The 19,884-nt window shown below is 33.4% G+C and overlaps 1 protein-coding gene across 2 annotated transcripts in view; it reads right to left on the reverse strand.

The window, feature by feature from the left end:
- Nucleotides 1-422: 422 nt before the first annotated feature.
- DCUN1D1 (defective in cullin neddylation 1 domain containing 1) overlaps nt 423-19,884 on the reverse strand; it is a 32,483-nt gene continuing 13,021 nt past the window's right edge. For both annotated transcript variants that reach the window (XM_045539759.1, XM_045539760.1), the window contains exons 2-7: nt 18,900-19,116; nt 17,282-17,450; nt 14,927-15,057; nt 6,171-6,253; nt 5,836-5,932; nt 423-4,143 (exon numbers count right to left, since the gene is read on the reverse strand). In XM_045539759.1, coding sequence (XP_045395715.1) covers nt 4,064-4,143; nt 5,836-5,932; nt 6,171-6,253; nt 14,927-15,057; nt 17,282-17,450; nt 18,900-19,116 — 777 coding nt within the window. In that variant the 3' untranslated portion in view covers nt 423-4,063. The remainder of the gene's footprint in view (nt 4,144-5,835; nt 5,933-6,170; nt 6,254-14,926; nt 15,058-17,281; nt 17,451-18,899; nt 19,117-19,884) is intronic.

The following is a 19,884-nucleotide window of genomic DNA, read 5'->3' on the forward strand; positions in this document are numbered from 1 at the left end:
AAAATCAAAAGCCACATTAACACAAAACATTGAACCTAGTGGAAAGTTGTCTAAGAAATGAATTGTAAGGAAAAAAATGCCACTTACCCAACAGGTAGCAAAGAAAATAAGATGGCAAGAATGTTCTGATAAAACCATTTATATAACTGTATTAGGACTTTGAAAAAATAGCACTATCTGCCTCCAGAATCAGGTACAAATAAAGCAAATATTCAACAAAAATGGCAATAAACAGTAAAAGTAAACCTGGAGAAGGGGATTTATACTAGAAGGAAATTTCAAATTTATCTTAACTAGAAAATATATACCCCTTTCCCTCCGAAATCAAAGAAAAAGGTGTCATGATAAATAACTTCACCACATTTCTATAAGATAAAAATAGAAATTATTGCTATGATTGTAAAAATGGAGGCAATAAAGAGTTCAGAAATATACTCCTTTATAATCAATTAAATGATGAGCCATAATTTGAACCCTAATTATCACATTATGTAGAAATCACAATCAGGTTTTGTGCCCTCAGTTATTAAGATATATGTTAAATAGTTCACATTTAAAAACATTTTATCATTACATTACCAAATTTGATAAAATCTTATCAAAACATCTATGTATTCAATATAAATCATATTATTAAAAGTATAAGGTAACATTTAAAGAAAACTGGTGAGGTGCCAGATAATTATTTTCTATTAAATATACACAATTTAACATTTAGAACTACATAAATTAATTCTTGCTAAGTTGATTCAGTTTTACAAAGGCATACTTTGTGAACCATAATAAACTTCCCCAGCACTACTTTCCTTGTTTATTTCAAAATTCTTTCAATTATGCTTAACTTTCTTCTGTCATATGTGGAAATTACAGAAGTTTTACAATACGTAGTCTTTATAGTAACATGTTTAAAAATCATCAGCAAAGTGCACATTAAACTAGCTACAACTACTCAAACTTTTTGATTATTGTCAAAAAATAAATGAACACTTCACTTAAATTTTTCTGAGGAAAAAAAAATAGTGTACCTTGCATAAATAAGAATTCTCCAATAAGGATATTACGTAAAAGATTTCCCATGTTATTCTGCTGAGTAAATTTACTTTTTCTCATTAAAACTTTTAAAAAGTCTAACAAAGGACACATACTTAAATGCCATATAATACAACTACAGTATTGTTAAATAAAGCAGCCCAGTATAGCTGTAAACATTTTAAATGTAGTAAACAAAACTTGGCATGTCTTTTCTCCCCAAAACTTGCCATCACAATGCTCTTTTCATAAATAATTATACTTCCTGGAAAAGTTTTCAAGTATATTTTAGTCTATTTAAAAAAATACACTGAAATATGTGAAAAGATTTAGTCGTGGCAATTTCACTGAAGCTTTTATTGCCTCTGTTGGTAATATGACAGGGATTGTAAGAAACACAATTGAACTTACAGAGATATGCAGATGATATTCACTAAAGATAATCTTGATCTCAAGTATTTTTATAGGTGGGCACTTCTAATTTTATACATTTTACTATTTAAAAAGCATTACATTTTAAAATGTGTACCTGTTTTGACATTTGGCAAAAAGGAAACTGTACCTGTGGTTCAGTTTAAAACAAAGAATCAACATGGGGAGTTTACCAGAATGAAGACTGAAACACTTATGAATTAAAGCAATTCAAGTTGTGTGTATGTGTTTCTCTGTCAATCTCTACCACACAGACTCTCTCTCTCACACACACACACAGACATATGTGTAAGCATTTTTTAGTACAAATATTCCCTGTAACCAGACATTTATCTTCAGAACAATCATACTACATTAAATCAGTCTTCTCTTTTCAGCCCTAGTAAAAGTTTTGTTTAATTCTACGATGCCATCATAGTGAACAACCTTAACTTTTATGCTACATAATTATATTCAAAGTTTTATGTACTTTTGTTTATAATTACACAGTAATTATAAATGTTTAGTACCAAACTGATGACAAACACTATTTTGTTGAAAAGATTTTGCATTTAAAAGGAAAAATCTGTAAAACTCAAGGCACTAGGCCATGAACCAATATTAGACTTACAGGAAACAATTTATATTGGGGAAAAAAAAAAAGCTAATGGGATCTCATTTCAAAACACAGCATACTTGAATTAATTCAATCTGAAAACAATATCGTAACTCAAAATCTTCAAGACAGGAAACAAAACAGTACATATATATATATATATATCTTTAAAAATTTTTTTCATAATTGAAGTTCCTCTTTATATTTACAAAAATGAAATCAGGAAATACTGAAAGCAGCAGGATTCTTCTTCTTTTTTCTTTTTAATAACCAATTCCAGTAGCCTAAATAGAATTTTTTTTCTTTTGGTAGAATTGCATTCTTAAAGTTATGATTGGAATATTAATGTAATGTCTATGGGAAAAGCTTTCTAGTTAATTTCAAAATCATGTAAATAAAAAGTAGTTTTTATATGTCATTGTTTTGTAAAATCATTTCCACATTTGCATAAAATGTACTGTTATTCTGAAGTACATTCATTTCTCTGTTAATACCAACCCCAGACCTTAGAGAGTACCTGGATATACCAGCAAAATCTATTCCTATTAAGGACCACAGTCATCCAACATATGAAGCATTACATTTTTGACCTGCCTTACAGAAATGTTTAAGAAAGCAATAAACCCTTCTTCACATGTCAGTAAGTGAACAGTGAAATGAGCATTTTCAGCATGAAAGCAGTTCATGGGTCTTGTAATGAAAAAAATACATACAAGATTGCATTCTGCTTTGATGAGAAAACTGAGCTAATTTGAGTGAAACAAAAACAGTAAAGAGACTAAATAATTTACAAAAATAGAAGCCAGATTAGTATTTTGCATCAAGTGTACGCTTGTTTGAAAATCTTTGCTCCTGAAGTAAATATTTGGCAACCACAGTGATTAGCAGTTAAAGCAATTTCAACAAAATAAGAAGTCATCAAAAATGGACTATTTGTCTGAAAGAGCAGTACCTATATTATAAAGATTGAACTTCATGGCTCATCACAACCATTTTCAAAATTTAATTCCTACTATCTTCTTATAAATTAAGAGAATTTCATTGTTTTCCATAGTGCGATGACCAAAAAAAAAAAAAAGTAAAAACAAAAAATAAACCCTCATGCCTAAATTTAGAATATTGTATTGTGTAGCAATCAAAACATTCAAAACAAATAAAATAGTTTAACTTATTCGACAGGCAAAAAGCATTTCAAAAGCATAATGAAATCCAATTATGTAATGCATAATGTAGACAGGAGTGGAATCTAACATTATGCAGATATTTTCTAAATAAAAGCTCCCTGTAGGACAACTATATATAAATATGGGTAAATGCAGACTAGTTCTGTGGAACCCTTTTGAAATTGAGAGTCTGAAACACAATACATTTTTCAGGTAGGCACCAAGTTACCCTAAAATTTTTTCACGTTGGTTATTCTGACATTTTTTTTCATCAGATACTCTACTCACGTCAACAATACATGTGATTTGCCAAGAAAAAAAAAATCCCGCCAAACCAAAATACCATTCCAGATCTGGTACACTTAAATATATCACTCTCATTGGAAGTGCTATCAGCATAGTCTTTGCAACTAGCCCAAAGCATATATTTAAGAAGTTTTTATAAATTGTTTGCGATGTTCACATGTTTAATTCTTATGCCAACTGTTTTCTGATGAAGACAGCATTGTGCTTTATGCAAGAATGGAAACCTCAAAATAATCACCATAAAGCTTCTAAGACTTATGGGAAAATAAACTAGGATGGTCCACAGATATAAGATGAAATCCACAATGTTGGAATTATAAATGTTTAGAGCGGCCCAGACTAGAAGACAAGCCCAAACCACCATTAGAAGAATGAAATACGATATGGTCCAAGATGTATCCTTAAAGTTTTGTCTCAACCCTCAGTCTGAATTGTGAGGATTGATCTTCAGTTCAGTCCAGCCAGCAGAAATTGACTGTGCAATTTTCCGTTGTATTTATTGTACAGACTATGTACATTCTAGAAGGTTCCTTTAGTGCTACACTGTTGTACTTTTTGTCCCAGCAATTTGAGGGCGTGCAAATTCCACAAAGTCATCAATAAGAACAGGCCATGCTCCTGGATAAAAGAAAAAAATACAGAAGAGAAAAAAGAAAAACAGAAATAAGGCCAACATTTTAATACAATCTATTTTTAATATCTTCTTCATAAGAGTTAAACTATATCATTCTTATCTATTTCCACTGATAAGTCTTTGAAAACACAAGCTTTTTGAAGTTTCTACCCAAAATATTCCTTGTATCCTCTCAGATCTATTATTCCAACAATTTCTTGAGCAATAAAAATAACTCCTCTGGTAATCAATATTAATATGTTTTTTTGAAGCAAATGAAGTCAGGCAATGGAAGTAATCTGGTCAAAACTGGCAGCCTAAGGGATGCCTGTGATATGATGGCATACTGCGGGTGCTGAAAGCATAGTAGGAGAAACAAGTTTTCAGGCATTTTGTCGCAATCTTACAAAGGAAATTAACAGGAAGTATCAAATTCCATCCTACTTTAATAAATTACTAAAAGATATAAACTTGCATATATGCTTGTCTATACACATTCACATGCCAATCTCCAAATAACAAAGTTCACCAATTTTGTGTAATACCTAACAGACATCACAATTATCAGACATATGCAGACATTTCTCACTTTTTTAAGTGAAGACTATAAACGACAATTTTAAAAAGGAGAAGAAATAACATCATCCCTGATTAGCTTAGATGGTTCCAGGACACATTTAAAGAGGCCAAGGTCATAGAAGGTCTTTCAAAGAATACCTACATCTATTCAACAATCTCAAAAATGCATCCTGCTAGTTCTCCAGGGGACTAAGGAAGTATGTGTGAAGAAATCAATGTGAACCACCGCCACTTATAGAAAACAAAAGTCCATGTCCTGGTAGTGGATGGTAACATCACCTTTATATATACATTAAGAAACAGCAGGAAAGTATTCAATTTGAATATTTATTGAATGCTGATAATACTACACTAGGCAGGTGAAGTATATTTCAAATCAGACAGTCACTGAACTTACGAAGTTTACAATCAAGCTTACACACAAGACTAACAGATTACAATAAAAAATACATACAGGCCAGGCGTGGTGGCTCATGCCTGTAATCCTAGCACTCTGGGAGGCCGAGGCGGGTGGATCGCTCGAGGTCAGGAGTTTGAGACCAGCCTGAGCAATAGTGAGACCTCGTCTCTACTAAAAAATAGAAATTATCTGGCCAACTAAAAATATATATAGAAAAAAAATTAGCCGGGCATGGTGACACATGCCTGTAGTCCCAGCTACTCGGGAGGCTGAGGCAGTAGGATCGCTTAAGCCCAGGAGTTTGAGGTTGCTGTGAGCTAGGCTGACGCCATGGCACTCACTCTAGCCCGGGCAACAGAGCGAGACTCTGTATCAAAAAAAAAAAAAAAAAAAACACATACAAATAAGCATAAAAGTACATCAAGAAGAGAACAGGTTCCTAAAGTAAACTGAAAATCTAAAACACAGATGAAAATTACTCATGCCTTTCTGGAAGACATGAATACTGAGTAAGAACTGAAAGAAACAGAATGATATAAATTGGTAAATAGGATGAAGGTATTTCATACATTCATAAGAGTATAAATAAAAGCTCAGAAGAGGGAAGTCCAACTCCAAGGAAAATGGAAGTACATAAGAAGTTTAAGAGAGTGTGATAAAAAGAGATAAGAAGGCAGGTTAAAAAAGAAAAAACTAATAGGGAAAAAATTTTCATTACCTTCTTCATCATAATTAGACATGTCATCTGCAATCATTGTACTGAAGTCTAAAAGAAGATTCCAAGTATCTTTCGGTATTGATCGTTTATGATGTTCCTATTTAAAACAACAAAAAACATTCAAATCACTAAAAACAGCTAGGAAAAAAACAGTTCAGACAATTCTAAATACAAGAATGCAAAACAAGTATAAAAAATTCTGGTAATCAAAGTTCTTATTCTATGTCCATTACATGCTCTGAGATGAGTTACTCATGCTCTAAAATATGTTCATTTATCTTTAAACACTGCAGAATTTTAGAGAAAACATAAAACTGCAGAAAATGTGAACTTACCAACAAAAATTTATTCCATAAGTCTAAGAATTTAAATCTTCCATTAAGCACTAAATTCCAGTAGGCAATGGCCATTTCTAGATCTGTAATATTAAAAATAATGTATTTCAATGCTATGAATATTTGTCCCTGCAAAAAAACAGGTAAGATCAAAGAAAGACTTAAAAAAAAGAAAGGAAAAAAAGCTTGTATCCTGAATACTTATATAATTTCCTATAGAGATAAGTCCAAGGTTTGTATACTGCGTCCTGCCAATAACCAGCACCTCAGGGCACAAATGATACCAGTTACTTCACAGGAGTATTCTGTGGTTTAAATTAGATAGTGTAGTTAAGCATACTATTTCACAAGTATTCAAATGTTAGTTAATGTACATGAGGGTTTCTTACCCTTGGCACTTTTTGGCATTGTGGTCCAGATAATTCTTTGTTATAGGGGGCTGTTCTGTGCACTGTAGGAAATTTAGCAGCATCCCAGCTTCTACCCACTAGATGAAAAGAGCAGCTTCACTCCACCCCCAGTGACGACAATCAAAAATATCTCAAAATATTGCCAAAGGTCACATGGGGGGCAAAACTTGCCCCCAGTTGAGAATCACTGATGGACACCTATAGGTTGGAATGCAAAGGACTGCTACTCACAATCCTACTAATCTTACATTTTAAAGCTGTTGACTGGTCCTACCACAAGGAGAACATTAAGACTATTGATTTAAAAATTAAAATTAATAATAAACTAAGATTTTTAAGTTTGTCAAAAACAACAAAAATTGCTTTTTAATTAGGAATGGAGCAGAAAAGGGTAAAGATCAATATTGCCACACGACAAAGAACTATACCTATCATATGACAGTGAGGAAGAACTATGTCTATGATCTCTTTAAAGGAACTAAAGTAGTTAAGAAAGTATCTAGTTTTTATGAGTGAATTTACATCTCCAGGACAAGAAAAATTATATCCCAAGTAACTTAAAAGTCCTTTTAGTGAGATCTCAAAACTGCTCTCATTACTCTGAGGAATCATGAGACCAGAAAAGACAAAGTTAGGCAAGTGCTGCCCCAATTTTTAAAACCAATAAAAAAGAATAAACTTGATGTTTATTCATTGTCAAAAACAGATGATTTGTAAGAAATCAATTAAAAATCACAACGTCTAGGAACTTGCAAAATTGGACCTTAACTTCTTCCAAGATAGGAAGTACATATCCCCAAACTAGCAGACTGAAACACACAGCAGGCATTCAGAAACTGCTGAGTGAACAACTTCCTATGGTTTCACATACAAACACACTTACCTTCAAATCCATCGTCACCATCTTCCTTCAAACTCAATGGAAAAGGTACCTCTCCTTTCTTATCCAAAGATAAGCCCCTTACACCTCTATTCTGAATCTAGTATCATCCTGCCTCTTCAAGGAACCTTATCTATTGATTAACTTTCCCCTCTCGACATCTACAACTTTGCCTTGTCCTCTAGTTTTTAGAAATCCACAAAGAAACACACTCAGGTTATCATTTTTATTTTGAAAATCTTTCTTGGATCTGTTATCATTTTTATTAGCTACCTTCTTTTTCCTTCCCTTCACAGATGATCTTGAAATCTAGTACATGGAATCCTCTACTTTTATACGTAATTTGTTCCTAAAAACATGTCTGGAAGTCAAATTCAGATTCCCGTGTTTTAAGAGAACTAAAAAATATCTGACACCAATTCCTAATGGCACTTCATTTTTAGTCTTTGCAGTCTTTAAAGCTCTATACCCAACAGCCCTTCCAGGTTGTTTAATTCTGTTCTTTTCTTTACCAGCTCAACATACAATTGTCTGGTTAAGTGTAGTAAATGTTCAATTGAGATTAAAGGTTTGTTGTTATTAACATGTCTAATTCACTTCACTTCAAATGCATTAAATTTATGAGAACTAAACTTTACTAGTGTTAGCATTTTTCCCCTTTCAATTAATTTTTATAAAATAAGAATGACAACCAATGAAATATTTAAATAACTACAAACCATGAGACACCTATAAATGCCCACTTGTCAGCTGATACATTAAAATAAGAATCTGACAAAAGTGTACATGTATGGTGTTTGAGAGTTCAGGTTGTATAATAAAAGAAGAGAATTTCTTATATTCTACATTCATTGTCCCTTTTCCTAACCTCTGACATGCTCTAATCCTATTAACCAGTGTCCACCTCTGTCACTTCCTACTGAAATTAATATCTGAATGGTCACCAGTCCCTTCTGGTTGCCAAATAAATACTTTTATGTCCTTACTTTATTTGGCTTTCTGCCATATTTGATAGACCTGAGCACATTTCTCGGATGGAATTGTTGTTTCCTTTGTCTTCAATGATAGCACTCTACTGACTGTCCTGTCCTGTCTAGGCATCTCATTCTCTTTTACTGGCTCCTCTCTCTCCATTCATCCATTAAATGTTGGTGTTCTGTAAGAGCGTATGTCAACAATAACCATTTCTCCTATTTCCCTTGGATTTTCAAACCTATACTGTTTCTCATGTTATATGTTCAACCGCCTCTAACAACACCTAAATCTGAAACCTATCTCTATATTCTAAATTCAAGTATCTAATTGCCTAAGGACATCTTCAACTTGGTAACCACAAATAACTCAGAGTCAGCAAGGCTCAAACTGAATTCATTATCATACCTGTACAGACCTGCTTTCCTTTTCTCTCTCTCAATAAATGCCACTCCTATAGTGTTTCTCAATGAAACAATTTCTCATTGTAAGGAACTGTCCTACACACTAATTGTAGGACATTTAGTATCTCCCTAATGCTAGCAGAAACCCTCAGTTATTATGACAAACAAAAAACAACCCCCCAGTCTCCTAAATGTCCCCTAAAGGTGTTCAGAATTGCTGGGGAAGACTCCTTCTCTTCCTCATCATACAAATTCAATCAAAGCACCTTTTGAATCTATCTCTTCCCCATCCTTACTGGCAGGCCTATTTTAGGGTACTCTTCACTTCTGGCTAAATCACTGGAATAGCTCCATAACCAGTCTCTCTTCTTCTAGTCCTGTCTCCACTCCTTTTAAAGGACCACAGTGCGTTGAGATGGACCTTTCAAGCATGAATCTGAATTTTATTTCCATGTTAAAATTCTTCAATGATTTCCTATTGCCTTTAGATAAAATCTGTACTTCATCAAATGAACTCACTTGTAGTTCCTCAAAGGTGTGATATTCTCTGACGTCTGAGCAACTGAACATGCCTAATCCCTCCACCTGGAATGGCTTCTCTTTATTTTTGGCCTTGAAAATGTACATTCATTCTTCAAGGCTCAAAAACTATAACCTTTTTGAATATATCACAAACTCCCACAGACAGACTTAAGATACTCCTGACTCCAAGCTCTTAAAGTGGTCAATAGATGTTTTTGAACAAAAAAGGAAGACACAAAAAGATTAATAAGTTAAAACTAAGAGTTGAAATATATAAGATTAAATTATACAAGGATAAAATGCTAATTGCCACAGACATAGCAAAAATGGCCCTTTCGAAAGAAGTGAGCAATGGAGGGAACAGCATAGCTACACACAGAGGCAATTCAAAATAGCAGTTTAGAGCATGAATTTTAATCTCTTAAATTCCAACTCTACCATTAGTTAAATGACCTTAGACAACTGATTCAGTTTAAAATGAAGATAACAACAGTACCTGCTCTTAACTGGGCTCTTGTAACGATTAAATGAATTTATACACATAAAGTATTTACAACAGTAACTGGTAAATAATATGAGTCTTTACTATTACTATTATTTATTTTTAATAGTTTTTAAAATTATTATTTTAGATTCTGAAGTAGTATTGGAAAAAAGAGCAAATTCAGTGATAAGGTAACAAGAACAGTTAGAATAAAGGGAAGGAAAATGCAGAAAAGAGACAAGCAAGTCCTATTAACAGTATTGACTAAAATTGCTATTCTTGCAGAATGAAATCTTAAGCCCTTGTAGTAAAATTTAAACTGCAAACACAGATACTCCCAATGTCATTTTTTTAAAAAGTGTTGACAAGGGCAATGTGGGATTTCATAAAAATCAGTTGAATGCAGGATGAACATGAAAATGAGTTGAGTCTAGACCCAAACACAGCCTCTAAGGGAAACAAAATGTTACCAGCTCACTAGGGAGGATGAAATGGTGATTAAAAATCCTATTCCTAATGTCTTAATTTACTTAGAAGTACCTATAGTTAGCATAACATAATATAACAAAAAGAATACAGAACGTGGGGCCATAAGACCTTAAGTCTAGTCCTAGTTCCACTAACTCTAAAGTTATGCAACCTTACTAATAAGTCAGTCTCTCTGGCTTGAGTTTTCTCATCTACATGATGGAAAGGATAATGTTTTTTACTTAGCTCAAAGGATTGTTACAAGAACCAAATGAGATTATATGATAAAAATGCTCTTTAAAACATTATAAAATTATTTCTAAATATTAGAGTAAATGTTTAAAAAATGTTAAAATCTTTTAAATCAACTGTACAGGTATAAGATTCTAGGTGAACCACAGTTCATACAAAAATGACCTACAGATTTTAGTCTAACAAAATTTCAGTATGGTCCTAAAAATGTCACAACTGCTAAAAAGCACATATAATTTTTGATCAAATTAATAGAATTAATAGTCTCACAAAAAATAACAGACCCCCAGTGTTCTACATTAAACAGCCTCCTTCTAGAATATTATGTTCAAATTTAAGGGCTCTATTTTGAAAGAAACCGAGAAATTGGAAAGGTGTTTGGAGGAAAAGTAACAGGAATAACACACATCTCTTCAAATGAAGAGTAGTTAAAACAAATTGGAATGCTGACCTGGGAAAAAAGGACAAAAGGTGTGTGCTAGTGATCTTTAAAATGCTTAGACTGTCTCTGTGTTGCATTGGAGGACAAATAAGAGCAATAGTGTAAGTAATAAAGACAAAGACATTAGCTTAATGAGGGAAAACTGTGTAATAACAAGAATGTCCTGTGACAAGAATGGACAACTTCCTAAAAGAATGTGTGTACAGTCCCTGAATATTCAAAAGTATTACAGAAGCTAAATGAGCATCAGTAAGGATGCTATTTTGGGTAGGTTAGATTTTACACAGAATTTATGAAATCTTCAAATTTAAGATTCAGGTAACTATCAGATGGCAAGTGACTATCAGAAACAGATGATGGTATAGGAAGCACCCTATCCTGGTATCATAAGAAATAAGGTTACAGAAAGTGAAAAAAAAAAAAACATGGAAAACACCAGTTCTCACTGTAAGTAGCACAGCAATTTTATAAACAAACCACAGTGCTGTCACTGTCCCTCTTTGCCAATTTGTTTTGGGCCTCACCTCTTCTCCTATGATCTTCTAATTCCTCTCTGCCAAATCTTGTAATTTAAGAGCCCTGTGAACCCTTAGAAAGACTGTCAAGAGAACTTTCTTTTTTAATTAAGCTCTTCAACTAAGCAAGTCATTAAATTTCCTGATATCTAACACCAATGCAAAACAAAAAGAAAAACTATGGTTTGTCTTTTTTTAAAATTAATAAAACTTTTTTAGTTTTACGTTTATGAAAAAATTGAGCAGAAGGTAGAGAGGTTTCCACATACCCTCTTCTTTCACTCCTCCCCACTCAGTTTCCACTATTTTGAACAGCTTGCTTTAGTGTAGTACATTTTTTATCATTGACGAATTAATATGGATACATTATTATTAACTAAAGTCTACATTCTATGTTAGAGTTTACTCTTTGTACTGCACATTGAATGGTTTGGGGAGTTTTAAAATAATTTTCTCACTGTGGTTAAATACACATAACATAAAATTTATCATCTTAACCTTTTTTAAGTGTGCAGTTACATATCTCATATTGTTGCACAACCAATCTCAAGAATTTTCACTATCTTCCAAAACAAAAACTCTATACCCGTTAAATATTACATTTTTCTTTTTTTTTTTTTTTTTTTGAGACAGAGTCTCACTTTGTTGCCCGGGCTAGAGTGAGTGCCGTGGCATCAGCCTAGCTCACAGCAACCTCAGACTCCTGGGCTTAAGCGATCCTACTGCCTCAGCCTCCCGAGTAGCTGGGACTACAGGCATGAGCCACCATGCCCGGCTAATTTTTTTGTATATATATTTTTAGTTGGCCAGATAATTTCTTTCTATTTTTAGTAGAGACGGGGTCTCACTCTTGCTCAGGCTGGTTTCGAACTCCTGACCTCGAGCGATCCACCCGCCTCGGCCTCCCAGAGCTAGGATTACAGGCGTGAGCCACCGCGCCCGGCCTACATTTTTCTTAAGCACAATAATAGATAAGAACATAAATGATTTTAAATCTAATGGTTTCACATAACCTTTTTCTCAATTTTTCCCTGTATTCTGAAATTCCAATTTACCATCATATTAATATATCCAATTGCTATAAAAATTTAATTTTGCTCTATTTTTACTACATATAATAAAAACTAAGATTCAATATCCAAACTATATATTCACCCAAAACACCATTTATTTTGTGCTCCAGTAAAGGGTAGGGATATAACTAAGAAACAGGTTAAGTCCCTTAAATCAACATTTGACATTCACAACATTATGTTTAATCTTATCAATATAATGTGCTACATTTCTAAATACCATAAAATAATGCTTCTAACGTATACATGTAAATTCAAAGACTTTCAACAGATTTTTATGTGTGGGAAGGAAAGAAGAAACTAGAAAATATAGCCCAGTTAACTGGTGGACACAGATAAACTAACTCTAAGTATCCGAGCTTCTTTTCCCTGCAAAACCAGTTGGAAAGGAGGCTTCATTATTTAGATTTTTGATTTACAAATATTTTGTAATTCCTTAATTCAGTCACATCTAGTCTCTCTTTAGGTCAATACTCCATTACTAATGTACATAAATCTCTTCCTCTCTAGCTTTCAATCACTTACTTGTTCTAATCCTTATTCTTATCTGGTTATCAATGCTTTTGCTCCTCCCTCTAATCTCAAATATAAAGAAGGATTAGTACAAGAGGTTTCTATTACCCTCTCCAACTACTATATCTTCAAAAACAAACAAAAAGAAACTCACTTTCTATCACTGGGCAAGTTATTTAACCTTCCTGTGCCTAAGCTTCTCATCTGCAAATTAAGGATAAAAAAGAACTTGTACTCTATTACAGTGTACTTGGCACACAGCAGGTAGTAAATTATTGAAGGAAAGAATGAATAACTCATAAAATTGGTAAACATTTCAATGGGGTAGTGCTATGGTTTGGACATGGTTTGTTTGTCCCTACCAAAACTCACGTTGAAATTTCATCCCTGGTGTGGTGGTGTTGGGAGGTGGGGCCAGTGAGAGGTGATTGAATCATATGGGCAGATGCCTCATGAATGGCTTGGTGCCACGCTTGTTCTTGCGGCAGTGTGTTCTCACCAGTGGGAATGGATTAGTTCCGTGAGAGTACACTGTCATAAAGCAAGGTTTCTCTTCCTGTTTGGTCTCTCTCTTCACCTTTGCCCACTTCCCCTTTGACCTTCTCCACCATGTTATTACACAGCATAAAGGTCCTCTCCAGAAGCCAGGGCCATGGCTTTGAACTTCCTAGCCCGTGGAACCATGAGTTAAATAAACCTCTTTTCTTGATAAAGTACCCAGTCTCAGGTTACAGTAACACCAAGATGGCCTAAAAGATAGGCAATGTATGTAAAGTGCAGTACTTAGCACATTGCTAGGTACACTAAAAGCTCACATTAAATGGAAGTTACCACAATCACCAAAATCTTCAGTAGGTCCTCATTTACCACAAATTCCAACTTAAAACTTTTCTGTCTCATTTTCAAAAAACGCCTGTGGTTATTTAGCCTTTTGTGTCTTACCAATTTAATCTCCAAATAAGCATTCTCATTAAAATCAAATCAATGTCTTCTCTCTTCCACAAAGAAGCTAAGCTTTTTCCCGAGGTTTTAGACCTTCATTCCTAACTATCTTCTCACTGAAACACCTTTTATCATCGCTTGCCCAGCCAAATACCAAATCCTTCAGTTTGTATCCCACCGTGCCAAGGAAGCATTTACCAAACACTCCTGCTTTTATTCATTTCTCCTTTTCTCTAAAACCCCTATACACATTTATTATTTTGTATTTTCTACTAGCACTATCTAACTTGTAAATTACACTGTATTTTTTATTTCCAAATTCCCTAGCTGTCCCAAAAGCAAATGGATGAATATCACATTTAGTATAAATTGATTAAGCTAAACTGTTAACAACAGTTAAACTTCTGGATAATAAGATTATGAATGACAGTACTTTATTTTTCATCCTTTTCTACAGTTTTCAAATAAATCATAACCAAAAAAATTAATTTATCTGGCATTCTATGACTCAGAAATCTTATAATACTATTTCTATAGATCCTAAGATCCTAAAATATCCTCTGGATCATGAATGGATAAATGAATGAATGAATGCATAAATAAAATGTCGGTAGAATTTTAACAAGTATTTATTTCCTGTGTTATAGTTTTTATTTAAAGAAAAAATAAGTAGTTCACATATGATACCCAGGGTAACCCTATTATTCAATGTGTATGGCATTTTCTGATTGAAAGTTCACTATTTCTTCTTGTTTTTCAGTAATTGATATTTTCATGATGACTATGCTCAAAACACATAATTTTCTATTACAAAAGTGACACTGTCAATGTATTTGAATATATTTGAAACACCAAATATAATTTTTTAAAAATTCTTACCTAATCCTTTTTGTCCTGGATTCTTTGCAAAATTAAAAGTAAACTGGTAAAAATCCTTAAATCGTCCTGGTTCTTTCAATTCTTGTTCCATCTTGGGTATCTGGGCCTTTAGTTTTTCTATGCTGTCACATCTACATTATAAAATTAAGTTTATAAAAGATTAACTTTTTCACTATGAATTAAGAACTTAACTTATTTATTCCTATGAGGGCTTATATTTATTTCCTAGAACTTCTCTTTTAAAAATAAGACAGTTGGAATTCCATCCTTTTATATTATATAACTATAAACAAGTATTGAGTTAGCTGGGGGAAGAGCCAGTGTGGAGTGATTAAATGATATAAAAATTACTATTTTTAAAAGAAATGGGCTATTACTTTTAATTACATAATTCACTAGACTATCAACACACTTACTAGAAGTCAGCTTCAGTGAATGGATAAGTATATATAGCAATCAGCATAACAATCATCGTTTTAAATGTATTAGACAATGCTGATACGGTAATTAATCACATGTTTAGCTTCTAAATCAACTGAAAGGATGGTCTCTAGCTTACATTAGGAAGCATTTCTTGAAAACTTGCTTCTTGTTATATACAAAGTACAATAATAAATATTAGTTGAACATCCTACCACCTCCAACTGAATTATCTCAAATCAGTATTAAGCTTTTTCTAAACATGCAAAACATTCAACTTTCAAAGAGTTGAAAAAGTCCAAGTACTAAGACTTACTTTCCTCATAATAGCCTTAAGGTAGAAATATTCTACTTCTTAAATATTCCACAAACAAATGAATCCACTTTTTTTCCCCTTCTAATCATTTTTGCTTTGATTTTCCTTCTATATCCTTTGCAACACCTTCCAGATCATTAAGTTTGTAAACTAAAATTTTGATTTAAAAGTTCATTATATATGAATTCAGTGTCAAAAAGAAAAAGTAAAACATTGTTACCTTAAATTCTAATGAAACCTTTCCTAGCATAGAAAATTCCAGCAAGTTCAGGATGGGGCTGACTTTGGCTGTAGGACACAGTGTCCAGGCCAATTAATTTATTGCCTCTCAGCTTTAAACCCACCCTTCTTTCTTTGCCCTACTTTGTGATATTGGACTACAAACTGTGAGACTTCGTTTTTCTTGCCAGCTGGCTCAACTTTAGACTCTACCAAGAGTGGGCAATAAAAGGCTGGAAGAGAAGGAGGGACTTTTCTGACCCTAGTCTGTTGTTTTCTGCAGAGGGCAAGGGTTTCAGTGCACAGGGAGGTCGCAACATTGTCCACCAGCAGTGGCAACTCTCACAGACCTGCAGCAAGTGGCCTCTAGCTAGTTTTTCTTCCACCAGAGTGGAAGCATCACATCACACCCTCTTGCCCAAGGTCTGAATCTCAGCCTTATGGGGACCTATTAAGTTTCTAAATTTCTTCCTTGTTTGTTCACTTCACTACATCCCAGGGGTGGTAGCAGCTTCCTGCAACTGCTACCTCTGTTATACCTTAGAGTTTTCTTTTACCCCTTTTACAGAGCAAAACAAGTCTTTAAATTTTCCCTGTCCAAATTACTGGTGTGGTTTTTATGACTGGACCATGACTGATTACAACATCTCTCAGGCTCAAGAATCAGAATGCCTGCATCAAAATCCCAACTCTAATACTACCTAATTGCATAATTTCTCTGTACCTCAGTTTCCTCATCTCTAAAATGGGGATATAAACACTACTTCTCTCACAAAGTTGTTGTGAAGAGGTAGGTGAAGTACTCAGCAGTTAACTGAAATAAAATAAACGTTAGCTATTATCATTCAACAGTGGCTCCCTAAAAACAGAAAGGATAGCCTGTTACCCACCGATACTGAATACTTCCGCAGCCTCATTAAGTACAGATATAGGTAAAACCTCTATCCATGACTTTTCAATCTATTTATCCAAAGACATTGAGCTAATCAGCTATCACAGCATAAGTGAAATAAAGAGTTACTTCTAAGGTATATCCTAGTTTTTAAAATAAGATTTTATAAATTCACAGTTCATAGCCTCACATTAGGAAATAACAAACTTGGTTATTTTACTTTTCCTTACTAAATATTAATGCATAATAATCTTAATACAAGTGAACTTCCTTTAGAAATGATAAAAGTATAATACAAATAGAATAAACTGTACTAACATAAAGATAACTTGATAAACCCAGAAAACCGTATAACATGGAAAATAGAAAGTTAGCCCATTTTTATTTATACCAGTGTCTATGAGCCAGTAAAGTTTTATATTTACATTTAAAAATTCATGACATATTTCAGTTCCACAGCAATTCTTATAGTAATGTACCTAATATCCTACTGTAATTATATACTTACCCTAATTCTGTCATACCATCCATGAACTCCTGTTTGGAGAACTCACACTGTGTTGCCGCTCTGAATTTCCATGCAATGATCAACACACTAATGCTGGCTGGATCCAGTGCCAGGTCATCACAGAATTGTTGTATACCATCTATTCCAATTTTATTTTCATCTTGAGGATCTTTAAAAATAACAATGCAATACTAAATTAGTGCCGTACTTTACAATGCTACATTCCTAAAACTGAAAAAGGTAATGCTTTAGGTTCCATTTTTTCAAAAAAAGATCATAATTGAAATCAAGGTATCAGCTGTGGGAAAAAAATTAAAAAACAATTACAGTAGCCCAAAGACATGAAGCAATATTACTCTAACCCGATATTTTCCTCATGTAATATTTAAGCCACTTTCTCCTCTAAACAGCATTCTTAAAGTGTACAGGAGAGATATATGCAGATGGATACTTAATTTTTAAGTCTCATTTATTCATGTGAAAAATGTCTCATACACATCCAGAAAATCACACATTCCTATACAAGGGACAAGAGATTCTAATTCAACATATAGAATAAAGTTGTTGTGAAGAGGTAGATGAAGTACTCAGCATAGTTAACTGAAATAATGTTCAATAAATGTTAGCTATTATTATTCAACAGTGGCTCACTAAAAACAGAAAGGGTAGCCTGTTACTCACCAATACACTGAATACTTTCACAGTCTCATTAAATACAGACATAGGTAAAACCTCTACCCATGACTTTTCAATCTATTTATTTAAGTAGGCATTCTAAATTAACAGTATTATATACAGCAATTCTTTTTGTTTGTCTTAAAAGTTTATTTTACCACAAGACTCAATTCTTAAGAGTATTATAAAGACTATGAACTATGTAATTCAATCCTACTCTTAACAATATAAACATATGTTGTTAAAATTAAAGAAAAAGATCCACATTTAAAAAAAAATTTTAAATAATGACAAATACAAGGAGAAAAAGGTACTCATCCACTGCTATCAAATATGATTTGCTAACACTTTTCTACAATTAATCTGGAAATATCTCTTACAGTAAAAAATATGTACATCCTTTGACTTTGGAGCATGACTTATGCATAAAATACAATCCCATGTACATACATGTTTCTGCAAAAAGATAAAACATAGAAGGATCCACATCAGGCTATTAAATATTGGTTACTTAGGAGAATAAATAAGGAAAAGATGGAGAAACTATTAACCTTTTCTTCATTCACCTATTATATACTGTTTAACTTTTTTAAAGTATGTATTATTTTAGAATTCTTTAAAAATTTATTATGCAAGTTTTCTTAAAATCTGGTTCAGCTGAGTTTATAAAAATGAGAGAAGAAAAATTAATTCCCATCCCTCATTCTCAAACTGGATAATGGAGGAGGAAAAAAGGAGGGGAAGAAAATAAAGACGCCAAGAAGAAAATTTAGTGAAAAGAAAATAATTTCTCCTCTCAGATCTACTGAAATAATTCCAAGATATACAGAGCCCTATTGGACATATCTACCCAATTTATGTCCTATGTAGTATTTGATTTCTCATAAGCCCATAACTTTGGAAAAACTGGTTCAAAATATTTAAAGTCACAAGAAACACTCACCTTTGTATCTACTGTATAGTTGTTCTAACTTCTTCCTGTCCAATGATCCTTTTACACTCTCTCGTATATAAAGTTCAGGATTTTGGAAAAAATTATCTGTCGCAACATCTAACTTCCAGTCATTTTGAGACAGACAACTTACTGCTGTTTTTTCACTAGATTGTGTGAAGATCATAAACTGACGAACTTTATCCTTCTGCGATGATTTCAACTTGTTCTATTGAAACCAGAAAATAAACTGAAACTCTATGTAAAAATCACATAAGACTAAGTAAATATTTCTACATGGCTGACTAAACGTTCTTAGTAATACTTTTTCCTCATAAAATATTAAAACATTTTAGCTTATTTTTTATCTATTATTAACCAGAAAAACAAACTTTTTAAAAATCTGAAACCCAAAATTTGGTATAGTTTTGGAGAGGCAAAGGTAGCTCAACCACCCTGCATTTCTCCTAAAGTGGATCCTGAGAGCATGTATAAAGGCTCCAGAAAGTAAGTGCGCTACTCCCAAAACCCTGCCCAAGCACAAAGCTCCAAGAGGGATGCACAGGAGTGGTGGGGAAGAAGGCGATGTTATCTAGCCAATCAAATGACCCGGGGGAACAATGAGATTAATAAGTGTTTGTAGCAGTCCTAAAGCCCACCATAAAGGATAGAGGGTGCCACTCTCCCCAATATCACCTACCTTGTTTTCTTGCTATTTTTACCAAATGAGAGAAAGCAATAGAATGTAAGTGCTCTACATTTCTCCTGGTAGTGTTCAGGAACCAAGATAATTATCAATAGAATTTCCTCCTATTTTCACTCAAATTGAAAGAAGCATCCTTCCTACTGAGGTAATTTTTAATAGGATTCTCCTGAAATCACCTCTTTTCCTCAGCCCAAAACGAACAGCCTTTGTACTGAAATACCTTCTTCTCCCTTGCCCCATGTTGCCAAGGATTCATTGCTCATCTGACCTGAACCCAAAGCAAAATAAGGC

Source organism: Lemur catta, chromosome 1, assembly GCF_020740605.2.
Source record: "Lemur catta isolate mLemCat1 chromosome 1, mLemCat1.pri, whole genome shotgun sequence".
NCBI lineage: Eukaryota > Metazoa > Chordata > Mammalia > Primates > Lemuridae > Lemur > Lemur catta.